Source organism: Ixodes scapularis, unplaced genomic scaffold, assembly GCF_016920785.2.
Source record: "Ixodes scapularis isolate PalLabHiFi unplaced genomic scaffold, ASM1692078v2 PGA_scaffold13__105_contigs__length_92229423, whole genome shotgun sequence".
In the NCBI taxonomy this organism is placed as follows: domain Eukaryota; kingdom Metazoa; phylum Arthropoda; class Arachnida; order Ixodida; family Ixodidae; genus Ixodes; species Ixodes scapularis.
In genome coordinates, this window is record NW_024609839.1 from 50131293 (window position 1) to 50155124 (window position 23832).

General features: G+C 48.8%; 4 protein-coding genes across 4 annotated transcripts; 3 read left to right on the forward strand and 1 right to left on the reverse strand.

The window, feature by feature from the left end:
- Window positions 1-593: 593 nt before the first annotated feature.
- On the forward strand, window positions 594-2392 carry LOC115314880 (translation initiation factor IF-2-like). The gene is made up of 3 exons (XM_040213383.3): window positions 594-935; window positions 1479-1697; window positions 2034-2392. Exons 2-3 carry the CDS (start codon window positions 1514-1516, stop codon window positions 2330-2332), a joined length of 483 nt encoding a protein of 160 aa, XP_040069317.3. The 5' UTR covers window positions 594-935; window positions 1479-1513; the 3' UTR covers window positions 2333-2392.
- A 605-nt stretch (window positions 2393-2997) lies between these two features.
- On the reverse strand, window positions 2998-6375 carry LOC120842319 (protein ALP1-like). Its single transcript, XM_040213382.3, has 3 exons — window positions 5908-6375; window positions 5620-5827; window positions 2998-3391 (listed from the first exon to the last, which is right to left on the reverse strand). Exons 1-3 carry the CDS (start codon window positions 6373-6375, stop codon window positions 3000-3002), a joined length of 1068 nt encoding a protein of 355 aa, XP_040069316.2. The 3' UTR covers window positions 2998-2999.
- A 9662-nt stretch (window positions 6376-16037) lies between these two features.
- On the forward strand, window positions 16038-17212 carry LOC121048246. The gene is made up of 2 exons (XM_042289628.1): window positions 16038-16985; window positions 17108-17212. Exons 1-2 carry the CDS (start codon window positions 16038-16040, stop codon window positions 17210-17212), a joined length of 1053 nt encoding a protein of 350 aa, XP_042145562.1.
- A 265-nt stretch (window positions 17213-17477) lies between these two features.
- Window positions 17478-19637, forward strand: LOC121835437. The gene has a single exon (XM_042289629.1). It carries the CDS (start codon window positions 17529-17531, stop codon window positions 19635-19637), a length of 2109 nt encoding a protein of 702 aa, XP_042145563.1. The 5' UTR covers window positions 17478-17528.
- Window positions 19638-23832: the final 4195 nt, after the last annotated feature.

A 23832-nucleotide genomic window follows, 5' to 3' on the forward strand; every position in this document is an offset into this window, starting at 1 on the left:
CCATGTAAATAAACGGCTTTAAATAGAGACGTTCTGGATCTCGACCGTTCTTCCGTTTTGACGAGGCCGGCGCAAGTTCGAGCGGAACACCAGCCCCTAGTCTACCTTCTTATAAATAAAATCAACAAGAAGAGAGGAATTGAAATATGCACTTCCGCAATACGCACAATCTTGCACAAAAAATCGGCCGAGAAAAAAAAACCAAAAACAAAAAAACTTTGCGCCCTAAGTGGATTCGAACCACCGCCACCGAGATGTCGGAATCGCAAGAGCAGCGCTTGTACCGCTCGTCCACGAAATCTCGCGGAGTAACACAATTTTGTGTGTTTTTTCATGCGCACTACTTCGGTAGCTTTCCCAGCGTTGCACGCGATGTTTGAAACGGAGTATAGTTTTAGCATACTGCCATACCCTGTCCAACAGCTGGCGCAACTGCGAGCTAGCGCGAGCTTGTTGTTTGGAAACGCACATGCCTGTGCCGCTAGACATTTCGCGTAGGAAAGCGCGTTTTCAAACTACCGAGTTCGCGTTGCAGCTTTCCCGACACGGAGATGTACTCATGTTCGTTGACTGAAATAACAGATGTACGCTTGAGGAAGACAGGCGCACTTGTTGATACCGCTCTCCCCCTGAAACCCTTAGATCCGGAACGGAAGAGCAGTACACCGAAAAAGAGCAGCTGCTGCAGGATGTTGCTGACCTGGCCTGTGAATTTTGTTACAAGGTTAAGCCAGTGCTCAGGAAGGCGACAGCCACCGAGGAAGGTGCCACCACCACCTCCACCGCTGCGCTGGAACCGCGGGAACGTGCCACAGCCACCACAACCAGGCCGGCGACAAATCGGGCTGCTCGCGATGCTGCCACTACAGCGCGAGTTGTTGCGGCTGCAGCCGAGTACAGACCGGTCAATCATAATGCAGTGGCAGGGCAGTCTAGTAAGTATGACACGTGCGTCATGAACCCCACCTGGTTAGGAAAGTCAGGTCGTCATGACCGCTCCATCAATCGCGTTTGTCTACGACTGATGTTAGGCTACTCGCGAGTTCCCATCGAATAGCCTACTGAGGACGACTTACATGGTCTGCTGCTCTCAAGTAAAAGTGTAATTTACTTGGGTACATCTGTAGTTCCCAGAGCACAGCTTTGAGTAAACTGCCGAGTTCTGATTAGGTATGTTCTAAACATACATTAATGTATGTTCTAAACATACATTAATGTTTCAGGCATTCAGAAAATGCAGAATGCTAAGCCGGCATGAACAGCTTCTTCTATTCATGGAACATTTTCCCTCACGCGCCGCACATCGGAGTGTCGTGATGTGTCGAGGAAACGATAAGAGGCACTACATATTTTGGAATGGTCTTTTGAAGATCTGACTCCATCATACCTGCGTTGTATTTTTCATACATTTTCAATGCCCAGCTCCACAGCGTGTGTCATGATACACCACAAATATTTATTTAATACTCTATTTACAGGTTCTGAGAACTGCCAGTCTATCTTTGCTGACATAATGAACGGCGTGGAGGACGCCGACGCCTGGCAACCAGGCAACACAGACCAAGTTGTGGAGCTGGCCCCAGCCCCTGTGCCGCCGGTTCCGACCCCTGTGCCGCTGGTCCAACCCCCCTTGCCACCAGTCCAGGCTCGTGTGCCGGTTACTTCTGTCGCACGACCTAGGACTTGGGGCGGACAGGGTAAGCACTGCCATCTTTCAGTAGATGCTTCAAGCATACGTTAAACTTTTGAAAGAGGATACACATAACCCCATTTGTAGAAATTCTCCAAATCTGCTGTAGAAGTTTTGGGCTGTGATTTACATTTGTTATTTTTTGCTTACTAGACAGACATATCTCAGTCACTGTTTGAACACACATGAATTACCCAGTATTTTTTGTGCAGTACCTTCATTGAATTGCCAGGTCCAATAAAATAAACATTCAATCAATTGTCAACCTACACACTAAGAAAAATTTTAAAAAAGTTGTTTATTTGATGCTGTGTGCATTGTTTCCTTTGTTGTATTTTTCCAGCAACCAGGCAGAAGCGGTACAGGGAGCACCTTGCATCGCTGGAGAAGAGAGCAGAAGAGGACCGCAGCATAAAAAAACTAGAGATCGCTCTTGAGGAAAGGCGTCTCGCCATGGAGGAGCGCCAGATGGAGAGGCGCCTGGCCATTGAAGAGCGCCAGGTGACCTTAAGCGAAAATCGCTTAGCGTTTGAAAGAGAAAAATTTTATGTGCTACAGGAGGCTGGAGCAGAGGAGAGGAGGCTTCGTCTCCAACTGCAAGAACATTACCTTAAAGTAGTGAATGGTCAAATTAACAAGTAAAGTTAAGTGTGAGCAAGTGGTATGACATCATAATACATAATGCAATAAATCTTTCATTTCATTAAACAATGTAGTTGAAAAAAAAACGGCAGGGGTAGGCCCGTTCGATTTACTATACAAAGAAATATTTTGAGTGTAATATTGAACAGACAGCAAATGCTATGTTGGCAATGACTGGCAAAGCAATAACATGAGACACTTGAAAATCACCACGCTGATAAAATTTATGTCAAGCTGAAGGCGCTTGACGAATAACAGAAATAGCATATACTTAACATATAAACCTCTATCGTTCACAAAACTAAAACAATATATATAGGAACACGGTTGCTGCTTTGAAAAGAACACAAGAGGCAGATAAAAGAAATGCAGCAGGTAAGCAACCAGACAATTGCACAAAAGTCATCCCGTGGAATAAATAGTCATAAAAAATGCTATGGTCTGTTGCAACTAAGAAGGTAGGGCGAGAAAAAGAAAGACAAAGGAGGAGGAAGCAGATGAAACGCTAGAGGAGGAGGTTTCCCCCACTCCTCTCCAGGGTTCCGTCTACTTCCTCCTCCCTGGCCTCCCTTTCCCTCGCCCTACCCTCTCGTGTTGCAACATGCAACAGACTATAGGCACTCGGACAAAAAAAAGATTGCACAAAAAGAATTCAAATCATACGAAGTCAATAACGAGGTGAAAGATATTCATCCAGCGTCGGCGGAGACAGCTGAAAGTACGTGGAGGTTTGGCTGCCATACAGGCACGTGTGGCAGTTTGTTAACAGTGTTGCAGCCTGATACATATCGCTCACGCGCTGCAGCCTGTGCTTCTGATTTTTTTTGAAATCTACAAAAGCGAAGAGAGTTGACACTTTCCCAAAGCCCCATTCTACTGCTTGCCTCACGCTGCTCATTTTTTTGTTAAAGTTCTGCTCTGCGGCAGTCAAGCTAGCACCCATGAATGGTTTCTGCAACAAAGGCCGCAAAGGATAGGCAGGGTCACCGTAGATCGTGTATACGCTGCCCTGCACGAGGTCCTCAAGCCTTTCATAAAGGCCGCTCAGCCGCAGGATACCTGAAAAAGGAGTCAGACGAGACACAACGATAAAACACTGAGTAGCATATAGTGACAATCACCACCTGCACGTCGATAAGCCACAAAGATCGACACGCCCTTTCCTCACTGCATAGGGCAAAACATTGATTTGTGTGACCTTGTTTGGCTTTGCCAATTTAGAGGTCAGAGGGTACTGTTGCCACTGCCACAGCCACCTTGTTTAATGTTCCAGTTTGAAAACATCCAAATTTGTTGGCATTTCAAACGCGAAGGGATTTACATCAGAGCTGTGGACGCATCAGCCGCCTCGGTCGAGGCAAAGCGTCGGCCTACGGATCCTCAGGTGGCGGGTTCGAATCCCCGCCGAGGTGCCAGCACTCTGATGGAACAGTCAAATTTGGGGGTTTTACGTGCCAAACCAACGACGGGTATCTGGCACGCCCCAGCGGAGGACTAAGGATTTATTTGGACCACCTGGGGATCTTTTGACGTGCAACCGAAAGCTCGGTTACACGGCGCCTCCTCTGCAATAAGCCTCCGTCAGATTGCGGGCACCTCGGCCGGGATTCGAACCCGCGACATGGGGATCCGTAGGACAGCGCTCTCGCCTCGGAGCCACCGAGGCGGCTAGCACTCTGATAGAGGCTTATTACAGAGAAGGTGCCGTCGTAACCGAGCTTTTTGTTGCACATCGAGATACCCAGGAGGTATAAATTAATCCTCCACTGGTGCGTGCCAGTCGCCCGTCGTTACTTTGGCACATAAAGCCCTCAACTTTTACTTCTGCGGACAAATCATTCCCACCACGGCAGTTAGGCACAGTCTTAGGTTACCAGCTTGACATCGTTTTAGCTTGCTGCCCTTGTTCGGCCAGTGTCTTGCACTGCGTCAGCGACTGTGACTGCTGCCATCATGTGTTCAATAACTGGGCTAATGGTTACCGAAACATTGGTTTACTGGAATGCCCGATGATCTTGCGAGCTGCCAAGCTGGCAGCTCGCATGCAGGCTCTCGTCTGCACGATCGAACACGCTGGAAAACTATCCGCAACTCTGGCAAGCAGCCTAATGAAACAAGTAACCACGCAAGGGTAAGTGCTGCATTCAGTGGCAATAGGTCTACTGCAGTAGTCATAACTGACATGTTAGGATAGGAGTAAAGGACTGCCATTCCTGATCCATTCTCAGCTTTGTCTTCTTTTATTCCACAGTCCCAAGCTTATACAACAACGCCCTTTAACAAAAAAGCAATGGGACAAGTGTTTGCCTCCCTTCGTACTGTCACATTATTTTTCCACCCCAGTTTAAGAGTTTAACTCCCTGTCCGAAGAACACCAGCTTGACTTTCAGCATTTAAGCATGAAATAGTATTTCTTCTGTACTATCGCGGCCAAGATGAGCTGAAAAGCCAGGATGTGAGGCAGGCAGTACTTTCCAAGCCGCCTGCCGCACTGTTCTGCAAACTGTGATGCACGATGAGGCCAAGACATACCCCTTTCTGCGCTCGTTGTGCCACCCTGAACTTCTGTGTTCTCTGCCTATGAAACAGCAGTTCTGTTCAAATGGATGCCTCGATGGTCGGGTCATCTTGAAGCTCCCACTCCAATTGGAAGGAATATGCTTTTTGCAAAAATCCCTCATTGCCTGCCCCCCTTGACACTGAAGAGAGCAAGAGGTATAGCACAGTTGCTCGCCTTACTTTGCTGTCGCCTCCCCGGTGCTGTGGACAGCAGCATCGTGCTTTGAAAAAGGTCTATTCACCGATGCTGCTCTGGCAAGCTGGCGGTCCCTGTCCCTTGAAACACGAAAACGCCCTTTACGTGGTGTACCCTGAGGTCGAACCACATTCCTGTAGGTGCGATCTATGTGTTTCGGGCACTAAATCGTTTACCAATTATTGTGTTATCATAAGCACAGTCTTTCGACAAGATCTGCAATAAAGATTTATTCTGCATCGTGCGTGGGTTTTGAGGTTTGGCGAAAGGAAGAAATGTCGCAACCATTTGCTCAATAGCAGACGACACGGAAATATAGAGGTGAGCCGCCAGTGTAGAAGGAACTCTGTGTTGGCCACGGCGCCCATCACAGTTTGCAGAACAATTCCACAGGCTGCCTTGATAGCAGCACGGGTCTTGCCTGTGGCGTTTCAACTTATTTTGGCTGTGATAGAGGCTGTTCCTCTATTTATGAGCGCTTCTTCCAAGAAACTGTAGGTTACGATTTCCGAGTTTTTGCTGTTTGACTTACCGGCGTCGTGTCGGTGTCCCGGGTAAGGGCCATTCATCTCCACGATGATGCCGTTGGCACACATGACGCCCTGGTACTTGATGGCGTGCACACGCTTGTGGCCAGAGAAATAAAGCCGCTGGTCCTCCGTGGGTCGGCAGATGGGGCGGGCCGTTCCATCAACGAAACCCCAGCAATTCTGAAGAGGTGCCCCCTTCGCGCGGACCGCCTGCAAAAGCAAAATCAACAACGCACTTGCATTTTTTTTTTCTTTTTTGTGTTTTTAATTGAACTTTACAATATGCTTACCTCGGAGAACTCGTCCAAGCTTGCACGGTTCAACCACGTGTGAGCTGACAGATCCGCGGTCAGCTGCCCGAACGTGGACGTCAAATGGTTTAGCACCACGGTCGTCGCACTCGAAAGTGTCGAAGAGTGGCGGCCAAACATGCCTTCCAGGTCGCAGAGGCGGTTGGGGTAGGAGAGTCTCCGCAGAAGAATACACAGAGCTTCCTGCCCGGGGATGGCGACGTTCTGGGCCGTCCTAATTGTATGAGGGACTCGCAGCGCGCTACACAGCTCCATTAAGTCCATCTGCTCAAAACGAAACTGATGGCGGAAAGCTTCACTATCTATGTTGAGCACATCCAAGTAGCCTCGCCCGGACCTAAACCTCCGCGGAACGGGGTACTCTATATTCAGAAAGGAGAGTTCTTCAATTTCGTCCCACCTCAAAACAGCTAAGGCCAAGGGATCCTCGAAAACACACGTCGCCATGGCTCAGGTTGGTCACTCGCTCGACTCGCTCACGCCCGTGCCACCCGTGCTTTCTATGGCTTTCCGTGACAAGCCACGGGGGGGGGGGGGGGGGGGGGGGGGGGGGGAGGGCTAAATTGGCATGTCTTTAGTTGGCTAGATGTAGCTTGCTGCTGCATTTCTCTAATTTCTGCAACTTATAAAACTTAATTGATGTTTTTTTTTAATTCTATTAAATGTAAGAACTGTTAATTTTCCTTCAGTGAAACATCTTTCTTTTATTTCGTTATTTTTCGTTTTGGAAATTGCGAATCGTTTCCACTAGGGAGTGCCCCAGCGCCTTAAGTGACCGTATCGGATGTATCGTCTTCAAAACGGTCTACTAAACGCTCATTCCTGTTCTGTGTATCGGTATCGTATGGTTATCGTATCGTTATAGGGTATCGTTATAGGAACGATCTACTAAAACTCTCTTGACGGTAAACGCGGTAAACCGAGTAGCGTGGCATAATTGGCGCATGCGCAGTTCCGCAGTGACGGTCGCGGTAACCCCCCGCTCGCCCGGTCGGCGGTAAGCTAATAGGGAGCTTTAGAATAACGTACGCAATTTTAGCGCACGCTAGCGCTAAATTTAGCGCTTGTGTTAGCGCACGCGACGCGTGAGAGTTTTAGAATAGCGTTTCTCCGTCGCGACGCAAAAGCCCAACCATCTCGCGCTTGCGACGCCACCGAGATACAGTCACAATTTTTATTTCACACACGAAATGCTGAAACTTTAGAAAAAAAACAAGTTTTTTTGGTTCAGAGTATTAATTTAGATTTGTTTAAACATGAGAATGCGACGCGAGCGGTTGACAAGTCGTGTCCGCTTGCGTCGCCTCGGCAAGAGAGGCCTCGGGTACTGACCTTCGCACATCGTACCTTCGCTGCGAAATGTTCGCGCGTCGCAAGCATCAAGTTGCCGGTGATCGTTGCCAAACCGAGTACAATGTCGTCGCGTATTGAAAATCGCAGTCGCGAAGATGCCTCCGACGTCGCACTCACGACGCCGCCAAAGCAGCCGCCGACATAACCCTGCCCTGGAAGCCGCCATTTTTTTAACTCTGCTCGTCTTGGCTTTAGCCAACTTCTCATCACGAATCCTCCTTGGAGAAGCGCAAAGACTCTTTGCGTACGCACGCTATTTCCGAGAAATAGCGCACGCTAAAATTGCGCACGCAAAGCGCAAAACCTGGTTTGCGTTCGGAGCATGCGCAGTGGCGACGACGCTATTCTTTGCGTACGCAAGGCTTTAGCGTGCGCTATTCTAAAACTCCCTAATACTCTCTATTCACTGTAATAGATGGCCGTGTACGCCAGTGCTACATGACAGTAATATTTTGGCTCGTTATCGCGACCGAACAAGCAGAGAGGTGCACGAGGTGTATGCAATGAGGGATAGGGGCGTTGAGTGTATAAGTGAAGCGTCACTCGCCCTGTCAAAGAGTGAGTTTGAATATTTGAGGGAAGCACAGCGAGGGACACGCTGATGACTAACAGGGTTCTGGGGCCTATAAATGCATGTACTTTTCAAAGTAAAACAACAGTTGCGAGTGCGCCTTGTGTCGTTCCACTTCTTTTTCGGCACTTTTAATTATTTAAAGAACCATGAACCAACTGGCCCAACTTTCCACTTTGCTGCAATCTATTTCTCTGAGTAGTTTTTTTTAGTCTCTCGACGCTCAGCTGCGTCTGCTGCAACATGAGGCACCTGGCAACATTGTACGACTAGGAACGTAGGTTCCTAGTCATATAGTAGAAGGGTCGAGGTAACAAAAAGAAGGTTAGAGCATTGTTGGAAGGAGACCAGGGAAAACTGAAATCGGTAAAAGCAACTATCACAACTGGAGACAGATAGGGCAGAGAAAAATTGGGACTCCCTCCCGCGTAGCTTCGGCCCAAAGTCTCAACCCTGCCTCTCAGTGGGTCTGGGTTTTGGAATGGAGCCCAACAAGGTTGACCATAGGAAGATTGGTGACTCCCTTGTTAAAAAGAAAAGGAGGGTGTGCGTTTTCCTTTTTTCTTTTTACTTGTATTTGTCCGATCTCCCGAAGGTCAGCCTGGTGGTTCATTCCCCCGGTCCGGTGATAGTTGCAATGATGTAGTGGGCAAAAAATTTGGTGTTTAATGTGGGGGAGGAAAGCATTTTCTCAGGCTAGGTGGCGCAAGCTACCGCCTGTTACAAAGGGCATAGCCAATCCCATCCATTCATCCATCCACGTCCTTATTGCAGAGTAGGTCCGCCTCACCTCGGCGATCGGTTCGAGGTTTATGTGTGGTCCCACCAAACTTACGCAGTGCTCCATTGTTACAGTGTATTAGAATACGGGATAGTGTTTGAACCGGCGCGGCTCGGCAGTGGAAGCTTGTGAGGCTGCGCACCTATACAACAATCGTGGCACTGCAGTCGACAGGGCAGCAGAACGTTGCTGCAGTGCGCACGCGCCGCCACACGTGCGCGTGCACACGGCGCAGGTGCACAGCCACCACCATACTGACCCTACTGCCGATGTGCCGATGTCGACACCTATGACGACCTACACCACACGCCTCACGCGAGCGGCTTCGGTCCCAACACTACCCCGTGTTCTAGTACACTTTACCATTGTATAGGGAGTATTCACTGGCGGCCATAGCTGTGTGCGCGAATGCTGCGCGCGTGCTGACGGCGAGCTTCTACAGTTCTTTTGCAACGTGCGTTCCACACCATCAAGACTGCCGGTCTTAGCAGCCTATTGATGTGAGCTCGTTCTGAGCATGCGCTCTAAACAGCACCCACAAATATGGCGTCCAGTGAATACTCCCTATACAGCTGCTTGCGCGAGTGCGTTCGAATGACACGTAAGACGAAGTCACGTTCTCTCGCAGATGTGCGAGCCTGCAGTACTGTGGAAGCTACGCAAGCTTTGATAACGCAGCACAAAGTAGTTTACGCCGAGTATAAGCTATTCTTTTGCGCTTCTATTATTGACTGTATTCTAAGTTATGGGTCGGGCCAGCAAGCTAGGGGTGAAAACACGGGTTTGCAGGTGTACTACACTGACCGTCCCATCTACAGCGTCGAACCATTGTCTCCATATCTCAAGGAGAGATCGACCTGTTGGTAAAAAAAACACTATCAATGCCTTTCTTTTGGGCTTTTCTTTGACCTGCAACAGTTAAAAAAAAACGATCGGAACACCTTTTCATCGGAAAGCAAAGCTATAAGCTAGATTTCTTCAGCCCGGCTGTGTCCAAATTAAACATGCTTACATTCACAAAAAAAAAGCGCGCAATCTAACGTGTGACTTATAATTTATGCAGCACGAATATGAAATTGGCGACTTATACAAACGAAGCCAAAAATTTCTTGTTGATATTTGTATTTATTAAGTTTGAAAAGCGTAGAATACTGACACAAGAATCATTATGAATTAACTTTTTTTGTATTAAATTTAGCAGTCCTGTGTACAGTACAGTCACACCGATACCTGCGACATGTCATGGCGAAGTCGCTTGGCGTCGGCGTCGCGTTCACGCACCGTGGGGCAGTAGGGTGCGTGAACAAAAGCTTTCGGAACAAAACAGACATATGTATTGTTCCGTCCGCATTTTGTGTAGTTCCGTTCAGCTCCGAACGCTTGTTTCTTTGTTTGTGTTTTATCCAAAGCACGTGAAAAGGCGTCTCCCTGTATGACCTCTTGGAATTGGTAGTGCTAGGGCAAAATATTTTTATAGGATATTTTCTTTTTTCAAAAAGCATGTGCAGTGGGCGTTGGGTTCAGCCATAGCCTCCTCTATACTCACAAAGCCTGGCAGTTCGACGACGGAGCCATAGAGTGCCCGGTCGCAGATTTGGAGCGCGATGATCTGGTAGCACAGAGCATCAAAGAGCTATTTCTCAGGGAACTTTGGAGCGCAGCTTTTGCAGCGGCGAGGACCCGATAAACGCCTGTTCGCTCAGGTGAAGTGTGTTTCGGCTTCTCGCCGCAGCGGGGCGCCAGGCGCATGACTCCCTTAAAGCCCCTCGATATGTTTGCGTTTGTCGTGCGCCTTTATCAAGGGGCTTTAGGCTCCCTTAGAGTGCCTTCATACACACGCGCGTTTTGCTTGAGTGGTGACATCTCAGCCATTTATCCGCCCAATTGCTTTTTTTATGCAGTTTGAAGTGCGTACAATCCGGTGTCACTCAGCTCGAGCGCGTAGCTTTGGCTAATGCATAGATGCCATTTTACCGCTCAAGTTAGGCACCGAGTGCGCGAGAGCGTCACGCGCTGGCACATTCAGTGCAATAGTGGATGTCTTCACCCTGAGACAGACAGACATGTGGGCACTCTAGGCTCCCTTACCGCTCATTCACACTGGAAGCGGATCCGCGTTCGCAAAGCGGTTGCAAACGCAGTTGTATAAAGATTCAGTACAATTGCACGCGCACTTGATGCCATCGAGTGCGCGTGCAATTGTACTGGGTCATTATACAACCGCGTCCCCAACCGCTTTGCGAACGCGGATCCGCTTCCAGTGTGAATGAGCGGTTAGGGTGCCTACATGTCTGTCTGTCTCAGGGTGAAGACATCCATTGTTGCCCTGAATGTGCCAGCGCGTGACGCTCTGGCACACTCGATGCCTGACTTGAGCGGTAAAATGGCGTCTATGCATTAGCCAAAGCTACGCGCTCGAGCTGAGAGACACCGGATTGTGCGCACTTCAAACTGCATAAAAAAAGCAATTGGGCGGATAAATGGCTAAAATGTCACCACTCAAGCGAAAGCGCGCGTGTGTATCAATGCACTCTAGGCTCTCCTCTCATCCGTTGTCTGCCGCTCCACTTTTTCTATTTCCGCGGCCGCTTCTCATAACGATCTGCCAGGCTTTGTCAGTATATGGGAGGCTATGGCAGTACCCGGCGCCCACTGCACGCGCTCCCGCTAGCAAAATAAATTAGAAAGCAATAAAACTACAAAAAAAAAAGTTTAGAGCGGGTTATTGGGGATTTTCAGCAAACCGGCTATACCTTGTTCCGCGTTCCTCACTACCGGGGTCTTTGAAGCGTGTTTTTGAACCCTCACCCCGAGGTCACGGTATCACAAGCGTGCTTCAAAGGCTCCGGTAGGGCAGTACGCGGAACACGGTAACGGTTTGCTAAAAGTCCCTATCAACGTGGCGGTGTGGCTCAGCGGTAATGTGCCCGCTTCACCCGCAGCGAATCCCGTTTCAATTCCAGCGGGCGGCGGGCAATTGTTTTTTTCTCTAGGATTTGGCTACATCGACGACGGACGGCCCAGATCGGCAACTACAACATTAACGACGACAACAACTCCTTTAACTACATCAACAACAGACGCCATTTTCATGGTGGGAAAAGCCCATTAAAGCTATTGCGGTAAAACATGACCAAAACATACAAATATGAACGATAAAATTTTAACATTCTTCACTAGATAGTTTCAGTCGAACGCTGCGAAAAGTGGGCCAAGCGGGCGCGTGCTCAATCCCTGCTTCGAAGTGATGGCACGAGCCCCCGCTAGCAAAGCTAAAGCTCTGGCGTACGATCTACTAAATGTTCGTATTTAGTGGATATTTCAGAACGTTTGCGCGCAGCCTCGAAAAACATCATATCAGAAGAACATTCAGCTTCTAATGCAAAATAAATCAGAAAAATGGGTGAGCCATAAAATTTCTACGATGTTTATAGTAGAAATGTAACGGACATACTAGAACTTGAAGCATCACGTCACTCTTTTACACAAATAAAAAAAACTGACTCTTGCTGCACCATGGAGAGGAGATAATAAGAACATGATTATTGTTATTTTGTCCGCCTTCGAAAACTAAAATGAACATGTTGAATCGCAACAAAATACCCTGAAACTAACGGGCTTCGATTTCTAGAAACAAAGCATGAAAGATCTGATGCTAAGTCATAGCAACATTATTCTTCTGTTTTCTGGCAACACAAAAACACGCTTTTGAAATATTTACGTTTCTCAAATAAAGTTTAGAGCTAACACATAAAATCCGAGCAAAACTATTCGACCCTAAAGCTTGCATTCTAAAAAAAATCGTCAGCTTCTTAAGGGAAGTTGCTCGTGTAAACAATTCGTTTTACATTCGCGAAAGAAAAAAAAATGTCAGATTGCATAGATTGGTTAAGAAAATTCGGGGGTAAAATCACAGAGAGGGTTATAACTGTTCAGCGATGCTGGCCTTGAAATTCACAAAGTATGATGACAGATAATTAAGGCACGAAGAACGAAGCCCATTTGGGTGTTCGCCTTAGCCGGAGACCCTCTGCTCGTCGTGGTTGTTCTTGATACTAGGACTGACGTTCGGAAAAGTTATCGCTGTTTTGGTTTTTCCCAGGTGGGCCTCGACATGCATCCCGCCTGAAAGAAAAAGAAACACACGGATCCTTGGTAGATGCAATGTCAGAAAGCTCAGGCCTCTTCCTCTATAGCGGACAGTTCTAAACATTTCTGAAAGACGAAGGAAACCGTTTTTTGTGACTTTCGATAAATCTTTAGATAAGTGTTAGCGGTAAAAATAAACAGCGCCAGAAAAAAAGAAGGACAAGACGAAGTACACACACGAAGCGCTAACTCTCAACTGATTTATTTGGAAGAAAAACAAATCGACGTGAAACGTGAACCATAAAATACACCAAGTCATCGGTCCCGAAACATGTCAAACCTGCTCAGGAATGCCAACTCTTTGTCAAACAACGCAATCGACACCGCACTGACACAGCGGTCTTTCTGCTTCAAAATAAAAATAATCCTCTAAAATTTCCCCAGTTCTTTGTTGACCGTGACGTCCTAAAATTGTCGTATTATCTAGTATGCTCAGTGATCTCTCTAACACCTTAGACGGGGAGGGGGAGGGGTGAACACCTCCCTTGTTTTTCTCAGGGCACTTCCCTAATTCGCAACGACTTCTCTATTCTCAGTGCCCCCCCCCACCCCCCTAAGAATTTAGACACCCCCCTAATTTCAATTCCTGGGGAAACCCCTAAGTGTACCCTACACTCCGTTTCACCTAGGGTGCCTCAATGTCCTTCTGTTTAGGGTGATGCCACCCTTTGTAGTACCCGAGGCCGACAGCACGCGCTCACGGGTAAAATACAAAAAAAAATCGACGAAAACAAAATGTCGCCGTAGCACAGTCAGCGCCACGAGCGCGTGCAGGGACACGTTCTTTCATGCGCTTCTGAACAAAAAATAAAAATAAAAGTGTGAGACAAAATGGCCAGGGCCCGTTTGCTCGAAGGGAACCGCCGACGACGACGCTCCAGGCAGGACGATCGAATTTGTCGAGCTGCTACTTATCCGCGATTTGCGCAGGCTGCAAAGGCTAGAACAGAAAGGCGATTACTGCGAAGGCGATTAGTACGTTGGCACTAACGGACGAAGTTAGTTTCCGCCGCCTGAACCTGGACAAGTCTTTTCGGACGGATCGAGAAGTCGGGGTCTGTTAGGCCTAGAGCCAGACAAGTCTGGCGTCGACAGAGCTGGACGGACTCGACATTGCAGCTGGTGTCAGCTGCGGAAAAGACGGAGGCCCTACGCCAGCAAGCAACGGATCCCAATGGGGGTCCATCGAAGCTTCTGGAAGCGAAGATCCCCGAGCTACGAGCGAAAGCCACCTTCAAGCCAGGCTAAATGGTACGAGGCCCACGTACGTTAAGTCTGCTCGACGGCGGGTCGCGATTAGTGAAGCGGGGGAGGGGCTTCACAAACGAATTCGAAGACCGAGTGCCGAGAGTATCGACACCATAACGTCGGAAGTACCGGAGGACAGCACCGAGAACTCCATGGAAGTCAACGAGACAGAGGGCGGTTCAAGAGGGGAATTCAAGACCTATGAAGGTCCTGATTACGAAGGTGAGCCATGGCAAGAAGTGTATTACCGAAAGCGCAAGGCAAGGCAAGAAACGATGGACGTCGACACGCTTGCTACGACAAGCGCGAAGAAGCTAACGAATCAAGAGGAACGCTATGTGGTCGTCTTCAGGGCCCAAGAACGATACGACCTCACGAGTATTCCTACTAGCACACTTCAAAGAAACTTCTACACCGCACTAAACATCAAGCAGGCACAGTGCACAAGGGAAGAACTGCCGACATTCAGGACGTCAAAAGTCACCAATACAATTTCGGCCATAGTTCGGGACCGCCTGCAGGCACAAACCTTGCTGAAGATTAGAAGCATCAAAACGCCAGACAAGGCAGTGACAGTGATCGCCCACGAAATACCCCCGGAGGACACATGTAGAGGGGTGGCACACGGAGTAGACCCGAAGGAGACTGCGGGCGAACTGCACGAGGCACTCCACTGCAGGACACAAGAAATTCTCTACGCCAGGCCACTGGGCAGCAGAGGGCTGGCACTGGTCACATTCCAGGGAAAACGTCCACCGAGGACGATACTGTACCATGGCTTCATCACCAAGGTGACTCTGTACAAGCCCACTACAGTGGTTTGTCGTCGGTGTCAAGGCCTGGGCCACAAGGAAATGGTGTGCACTAGGAAACCAAGGTGCACCGAGTGCGGCTGCATTATTCAAGACGGCCATGTTTGCCAGCGCAAGTACTGCGTAAACTGCCGATCGCTCACGCATCTAGCGACGGACAACAAATGCCCGGCGAAAATTCGGGCAGACAAGATGCTGCAGCAGAAGACCAGAAAGGGCGGGCCGTCAAGTAGGCAAGCAGCCACGGCGACGGGGCAGAGGACGGAGGTAGAACCGCCCCACGTGACCATAGACGAATTTCCACCGCTAGAAGCAAGAAGTAGTGCACTCAAGAGAAATTCACCAGCGCGCAAGAGTAGAAGCAGGAGCGCCGCAGCTGGTAGCACCAGGAATGGCAGGAAGGCGTCGCGAAGTGCGTCACGTAACGAAAAGCCAACCATCACGTTGCGCGGAAGGTCACCGTCAGCTCGACGGGTTCGCAACAATGACAAAAGCTATGCCGAAGCCGCGAAGAAACCGAAAGGCTACTACGCCGATGATGACGACGAGGTCAAGGCATGGCAAACAGAGCTCCGAGCCATCGAAGCAAGAAATCAAGCGGACGCCGACAAATGCAGGCGCCTCGAGACTGAACTACTGCAACTTCGACAGAAGATCGAGGAAGAAAGCAGGCGTCGCGAGGCACGAAAAAGCACCATTTTAGGTCACATCAAGACAGCAATAGAAGCCAGGAAGACACAACAAGAGCAGCAAAGAAAACAGCGTGAGCAGCAGGCAGACAGCCCAGCTTCTCGGGGAAGAGATCCAATTCGCAAGGAGAGGACCGAAGGGACGGCGACTGCAAGCAGCTTAACACCGCAGCAACCTACGGGATGGCAAGTGGCATTACAGCGAATGCAAGCCCAGATACAAGCACAGATGCAGACCCAGATGCAACAGATACAACAGCAAATGTTACAAATGCAACAGATGCTGACGTCCCAGCAGGCTCTACCGACCAGCTGCCCTACGCCACAAGATAGCCAACAATGATGCAAGCAAGGAAGCGCTAAGAATCCTACAATGGAATTGTCGCGGTCTCGCAAGCAGAAGGGCAGAGCTCGTCCAACGACTCAAGAATGAAACTTTTGACATTCTTTTATTGCAAGAAACGAAGTCGGATCAGATCACATTACCAGGATTCAAACAATATTACATGCCATCTATCACGCACACCTACAGGAAGGAAAAGAAAATCCAGGCACAAGCGGCTGTTTTTGTGCAGGCGAAGCTACCACACATCACCATCGACACATCCCAGTGGTGTACGGAACTCCAAGAAGTTGTGGCGCTACGCGTAGCGCTGCAATCCACGAGCAAGAGGCTCACGGTGGCCTCGGCGTACAACAGGCCGCACACTACAAAGGACTTTTCTTGGATCAGGCACCTACGCAAAGAATATTCTGATGACTTCATGGTCCTGGGAGGCGATCTCAATACACACGTAGAACACTGGGCGATAGGCGACACGGCAAGGGGGGCCGCAGACCTGCGCGACATCACAGAGCAGGCGGATATGGCCCTAATAAACGACTTCAGCAGAGCAACGAGGTATGCAACGGGAGCTGGGCACAGAGACTCCATCATCGACGTCACGATAGCGCCTGCAAGCACCGCACGGAACTTACAGTGGTCCATATTAGACGACGCCTGGGGAAGCGACCATTTCCCCATTGTCATGGAGCTGGAAATCGGAGCCAAGAGCAGCCCAGGCAAAAAACAGACCAAAACGATCATCTGGGATGACTTTCGGAAGAGCATCGAAGACCAGGGAGAAGACTTTGAGTTCCAACACGTCGCAACCCTCCTGACGACAGCGGCCAGGATAGCCGTTGACGAGCGCCAAGTGGACGAGGGCACTCCAACGCCAGATACGCATCTTCTCTCATTATGGGACAGAAGAACGGCAGCACTCACAACCTACAGAAAGAAGAAGCTGAGAAAGCATCTCATAAAAGTGAACAAGCTCACCAAAAAGGCAAGCCAGTACGCAAGCCAGCTTGGCTTCGACAGATGGATAGAATATTGTGAGACCTTTGATAGACTCACAAACATGGGAGACGTATGGCGGACTTTCAACTCTATGTACGGTAAAAAGAAGGGAGTCAGTCCCGTTCCCGTGATAGCCCTAATGTCAAACGAGAAGATTGAGGACATCCTCAAGCAGCTCGGGGAAGTGTTTTTCCCCCAACCAACCAAAAAGCCCGACCCGAGCACCTACTGCAGGAAGCATACCGGACCGTCCAGGCAATCCGAAGATCAGCCTTTCACGGAATGGGAGATGGATGCAGCAATCAAGCAATGCCGATCAAAGAGTACACCTGGACCTGATGGGATCACCGCCCCCATGCTTAAGAACGCTCCGGAGTCAGCCAGGCGAGCAATGTTGCAATGGTTCAACCAAATCTGGGACACTGGCGATTTCCCAGAAGAATGGAGGATATCCGTGGTGACGCCGATTCCGAAAGCTGGGAAACCCGCGACAGATCCGGCGAACGTACGGCCGATCTCCCTCACCTCTATCATGGGAAAGCTCATGGAGAGAATGGTCCTGGCCAGAATTCAGCACAACATACGCCACAAAGGAATACTCCACCCCACGCAGACTGGGTTTCGGGCTAACCTAAGTACCCACGACAGCCTGCTTATGATCTACAACGATGTTATCGATCGGCCGCGAAGCGATGGAAGTCTGAGAGTAATCGTATCAATTGACATCAAGAAAGCGTTTGACAGCGTCCCCCACGAATCTGTCGTCAGCAAGATGGAAGAGCAGGGGCTCACTGGCAAACAATTGGATTTTGTGAAGTCTTTCCTTGCGAACCGCAAGTACAGAATAAAGGCAGGTTACGGAAAGGAAGCGCGAGAAGGCCCGACTATCGAAAACAACATCGGCGTGCCGCAAGGAGCAGTTCTCTTGCCAACGCTATTTAACATAGTTATGGCACCACTGCTCTGGCGGCTCTACAAGATCGAGAAACTGAAAGCGACGGCGTATGCAGACGACGTCACTATATGGACGCATGAAGGTACGCCAGAGCAACAGGAGGCAGCACTGCAAGAAGGACTAAATACCATCGGCGACTTTTTGAAAGAAGTAGGGATGAGACCATCCCCAGAAAAGACTAAATACACCGTGTTCGGGGCCGGTAACGTCCAAAGAAACCTGCAGCTCACCTTCGCCGGGGACCCAATCGTTCGAGAAGAGAGCATCAAGCTTTTAGGGGTCACCTTCGGAAACTCACCCAGCATCACTGACAAGTGGATGGCCGAGATGAGAAAGAAGTGGAAGCAAGGCCTCAACCTGGTCAGAAGAATCTCCCATCGACTTGGAGGAGCCGGAGAAGCAACGGCAAGGAAGTTAGTAATGGCCACACTGGTCTCGAAAATCACATATGCGGCGCGATTTTATTCATTACGGTCGTGTCACAAGAACCACTTCCGAACTATGCTCAATGACGCACGAAGAGCCATCTTGGGGCTACCAAGAAGTACAAAAACGGAGAGGATGAGGCAACTCATCCTTTTGCCAGAAATTGAGGACCTACTGGTGCAGCAGACAGTGACGCACACGGCGCGTGTGCATCACACAGAGGAAGGCCGAGCAGTGGCAAGCTACATAGGCATCAAGCTCCCGGAGACCCTAGACCCCCTCCCCCCAAGCAAGGCACCGTGGGATGTGATTAGCGTCACGCAAGGTGCGAAACCCCTTCCAAGAAATATGGACCCGGAGCGACACAAAGCCCGCAGGAAAAGGTACGCCCAACAGCACAAGAAGGAGGTCAAGGAGCTGTTGGCAAGCCAGCACAACACAGTGGTGTACGTCGATGGAGCAACAAAAGGGAAGGAGTATGCCGCAGGAGCAGTCTTCTACAGAGGCGAGGGGGCAACTCCCTTTGAAATTGCCACTAGCTGCGGACTGGGCACGGAGGTCACATCAGACACAGTAGAAGAAGCGGCTCTTCTGTTCACGTTGGGAGTATACGGGAACCTCCCCGGCAAGACGAGAAACCTCATTATCTATACGGACTCCCAGGAGGCGGTACGAAACATGTACAAGCTCAAAGCAACTGCAAGCCCGACGGTACACGCCTTCTTCGACACGGCGCTCAGCCTATACCGGGAGCACGGCACAAGAATCAGTGTACGATGGGTCCCGGGACACCAGGAGATCTCAGGAAACGACATGGCTCACGCAGCGGCACAGTGCGGGATGAGAAGAATTCTTCAGTTGCCATCCCAACAGGCGTCCAACTGCGAAGAGTCAGTCGAACAGCCAGAAAATACGACATGCTACGACCCCGTCGAAGAGCTGCGTAGATGTCGCAAGATGCGAAAGATTCAGCTAGCGGAAAAGTGGCAACCCGAGGACTACCCGCTTCCGGCGAAAACCTTCAAGCGAAAGGAAACGGTTCAACTTCGGCGCATCCGTACCGAAGGCGCGGTCACGCCAAGGCTCAAGTACCACATCAACCTCTCGCAATTGCGACGGACGCAGCCGTACGCGGTCCCTCCGGACCCGCGATGTCAGAGATGCAAGGATCCAGAAGCCATTCCCAGGCTCGACCATCTCCTATGGGAATGCCAAGCTCTAGCCTTGTGCAGAGTGGAAGCCATCGAGACGCTACCCGAGGAAGAAAGACCCAAGAGACTCGTGGATTGGACGCACCCACAGGGCGAAGCCCAACGCCGGACGAGGATCCTCCAGTCGCTTCTGGACTTCGTAGCCAAGTCAGATCTTGGGGACTCCATATGAAAACACCCCTCATGATCCATCGCACAGTCATCCCTCATCACCCATAATCACGCAAGAACGAGGCTGCCAGATCCGAGGATCACCGCGGCGCGGATAATCTTTCTATTCGTAGTTCTTGGTTTCCAATAAACGTTTTCTACCTACCGTTTGCTCGAAGCTGGTTAACTAACCGCGGTTAACCGGATTTCCCTACGCCGGGGAATTTTGAGTCACGTGACCGGCAGAGTAAGGACGGCGGGGAAACATGGCGGTGCCCCGGTGAGTGAGCTCCGCTCGCTTTGGAACTAATACGTCGTAGTAGCTGCAGCAGCGGGCGCGTTGGTCAGCAATGAATGGTGCAGGAGGTTTTCGCGCTGCATTACCTCACTTAAAACGCAAAACATGAGCAATGACCTCGCCGCATTTTTTAGATAGACTTTCGACTCTGACCATTCCTAAGCCTAAATGAACGCGATAGTTGTCGGCATGGCAACGTCTTTGGAAAGTGGATTGCCTTGACTCAATCGGCCGGGTATTGATAGCACGCAGAAGCATAGAGCGTTCCCGTAGACCTCTTGCTAAATTTCAAAATCACCGAGGTGCATGCTACGAGCGTAGTTACACGCGCTGCACCTGCTGGCGTCTGCAGTAATAACTGTTCTGAAGCAAAAAGCCTAAAACAAATTTTGCCGTGCACGGGCGTTCGTCAAAGATTTATTATGATTATTTACTTCAAATCTTTTATAAGTGGAAGGCCAGCGCGCGCGGATCGTAGAATTACACTTCCAGCGTTCTTCTCGATGTTCGGGTAATTTAATAGGTCAATTTTCAGTGGAGCCGAGTTACAGGTTTTTCAATTTATGAGTTCTTACATGCTGGCCAACCATGCTGCCGGTGTACCGCCCGCCTTTCACTGCTCACTTCTTTCTCATCGTTTTTAGGACTCAACTTCGTCGTCCTCTTTCGAAGTCGGAAGGAAATTTCAACGAGGCTTTTCTTTACTTCATACAGCCAAATATTTAGAAAATTTCCAAACAAGGGTTAATTTAGTTTTACCTCGCCGATTATTTGTACCACGAGCAATAAAAATTGTTTCTTAAGCTCAAATGTATGCCACGCTGCGTCGCGAAAACCAGGCAGCGCGCATTTTTTGGGTCCCCCCATTTCGGGAACCTTTCCACGGAAGCCACTTATATTCGCTACAGCCAGTAGGTGACACCAGCCACCGCCCCATAATAAAACACGGAGCTATCGCTCATCCAGCCCTCGTGAACCTTGGCTAGGTACTTGTAGGTACCTAGTAGGGAAGGGCGGTTAACTTTTAACCGCGGTTAGAGTTAACCGGCTTCGAGCAAACGGGCCCAGATGTCTCCACCCTAAGCAAAGCGCACATGAAGGCACCCTAGTTTCACCTTCTCTTGTACCGTAGCGAAGGCTAGAAGCGCGAGCTCATAACGTTAGCAGCTGCCCTTGGTGCACGAGAGCTTCGGCCGCCGAGGTGTGCCCAAGAGCAAGGAGCTCGCGTTTGTAGCCTTCGCTGCGGTACAACACAAGGTGAAACAGAGTATAGATGAAGCAACAATTTTAATATCACTTGTAACAGCAAACTACTAAGTAGAGTGATGGCGATGATTTAATCGATAATGTATGTTCTCTTAACTTTTGATTTACACATCTGCCAGTTTGTCCTATGTACACTTTCCCGCAGGACAGTTTAATGTTGTAAACCACACACGCGGCATACGGCTGCGTTATTTTTTTTTTCACGTACAACGTTGCTAGCTCGTCTTCTGTCAAGCATTATTTGACAAATATTTGAAATTCTTGAGCAGGTTTGATAAATGTCCGCTGCTCCCTTAGCGGGGTCATGTTTGTTCTAGCTGATTAAAGGTTTTTCTTTTATCGAGATTCCGGTATTCTACTTGTTGACATCGATTAATCCTATTCTAGTGGTCTAATGTTATTTTTCCATTCACAAGTGTAATACATAGTACTAAGATTCTCCTGTGTCTTAACTAAGTAGCCCCATCCTCCTCACTGTCTTTTTTTTTTCTTTTTTCTTTCAACATTGCACTATAAACTATGTAAATTTTATTTTACCTTGCAACCATCCTCCTAAAGTTTCCGATGGAAACTGGTAGTATTTCTAAATAAATAAACACTAAAAAATGCCGAAACTGTGTTTTTTCAGATTAGGCAAACTGACGGGAAATGCTTAGCCATTGGTTCTTTTTATAGGCCACCAAGCTGAACGCCTATTATTTATTTAAATAAATAAATAAATAAACTTATTTTCAGTACCTTAGAAATGATTGCATGTGATCACATTATTGGTGGCGATTCCAATATTCCGGTCATTGCAAGCAAAAATCATAACTTCAGGGGTGCCACTGCTGGTGAACTGTATAGCGAGTTTTTTTTCTTCAGCTTATTGGACATTTTTTCGCTTGAACAGTGTGTAACTGTGACTATGCGCCATAATGACACGGGTCATATTTTGAATCTTTTACTTGGTAACACTTCTGGGATTACTGAGAACACGAATACTGTCCCAGGGGATTATTGACCATAAAGCTATTGTGTTTGAGGTCAACTTAAATTGTGTAAGCAAGAGAAATCCACGTGAACAAATAACGTTTTTCTTTTTATGATCGAGCAGTCTATGCAAAAGTGAACTCTACAAAACAGAAAAATCGCCAACCAAAAGCTCAGAAACAATCAGTTCCCAACGTTTTGGGGTCGAATTGACTCCTTCTGCGGGAGGTGACTAATTGGAATGGGACAGCGAGAGCTTCGACCTCCTCTTCCTCTTCTATTAAGTTGATGTTTTGTTAAAGTGATGCAGACCTTGAACGAAAATAAATGGTACGGCACCGAGGAACCTGTTAATGCTCCCCAGTGTGTTCTGAATATGCCACGACTCCAAGAACAGACGTTTTCGGATATGTGGCTCCGTGTCTATCACGTGCGCGTTCGCGAAGTCGATCCGATGATCGAGCACCTCACAATAATCGGCGACGGTGCTACGTTCGCGATCGAAATTGCGCACATCGCTCGTCGTCAAACATTGTGAGGCACTCGATCATCGCATCGACTTCGCGAACGCATACGTGATAGACACGGAGCCACATATCCGAAAACTTCTGTTCCGAGAGTCGTGGCATATTCAGAACATAGCGGGGAACATGAACAAGTCTCTCGGTGCCTTAAGGGGTGTTCACACGAGGGAGAAATCCCGGGGATTTCTCTCCGGCACGCGAGCATCACGAGATGAAAACGCGAGGCTTTTGCACATCGCAAAACCTGACGTTTTCGTCGTAGGGATGCGCGTACCGGGGAGAAATCCCCCGGATATCTCCCTCGTGTGAATACCCCTTTACCATCTATTTTCTTCCAGGGCCTCAGCAGAAGAGGAAGAAAAGGTCGAAGATTTCGCTGTCCCATTCCATTTAGTCACCCCCTGAAGGAGGAGTCAAGTCGACCCCAAAACGTTTGAAACTGATTGTTTCTGTGCCCTTGGTTTGAGATTTATTTGTTTCGTATTGTTTCCCCAAACCAGACAGATTTCTGTAGAAAATGTTTACTTTCGAAAATGAACTCTGCGGTTAAATTTTTGCCTTTCATTTCTTTTTTTTTTTTTTTTTTACTTTGTCCGAGTACTTTTGCGCCAATGACCTATGGGTAAAACTAGAGGAAAAAAATGTATAGTTTGCAGAATGACTTTGTCCCATCGCGTACGCTTACGCTAATGCGAACACGTGACAAGCCGTTGTTCACACGTGATCTGCGTGTATTACTCAACAAAAAAAACGAAGGGCCTATTGTAAGTTCCGTGAGACACGGCTTCTGAGTGATCTCGCTCATGTAAAATAATTCGCAAGAATGGTTCGAGACAAGTTGGAGCATAAGAAGGGTACGTTCCCTCTCAATTTAGAAACTAGCATTCGGCGTTCCTCGAAAGAGTTTCGGAAATATGTCCGTAGTAAGGGTAAACTCAATTATTTCGTTCCGACGCTCAGACACAACGATACTGTCGTGGATAACGACACTGAAAATGTGGAGCGTTTCAATTCACACTTTCGGCCGGTTTTTACATCTTGCCAGTCACGTTTGGTACACTTCACCGTTCCAGCGGCAAGCAACGTGATGCCCGAAGTTGAATTTGGTGCGTCTAGAATTTTAAATCAGTTGAGTAACTCAGACATACCTAAATTAA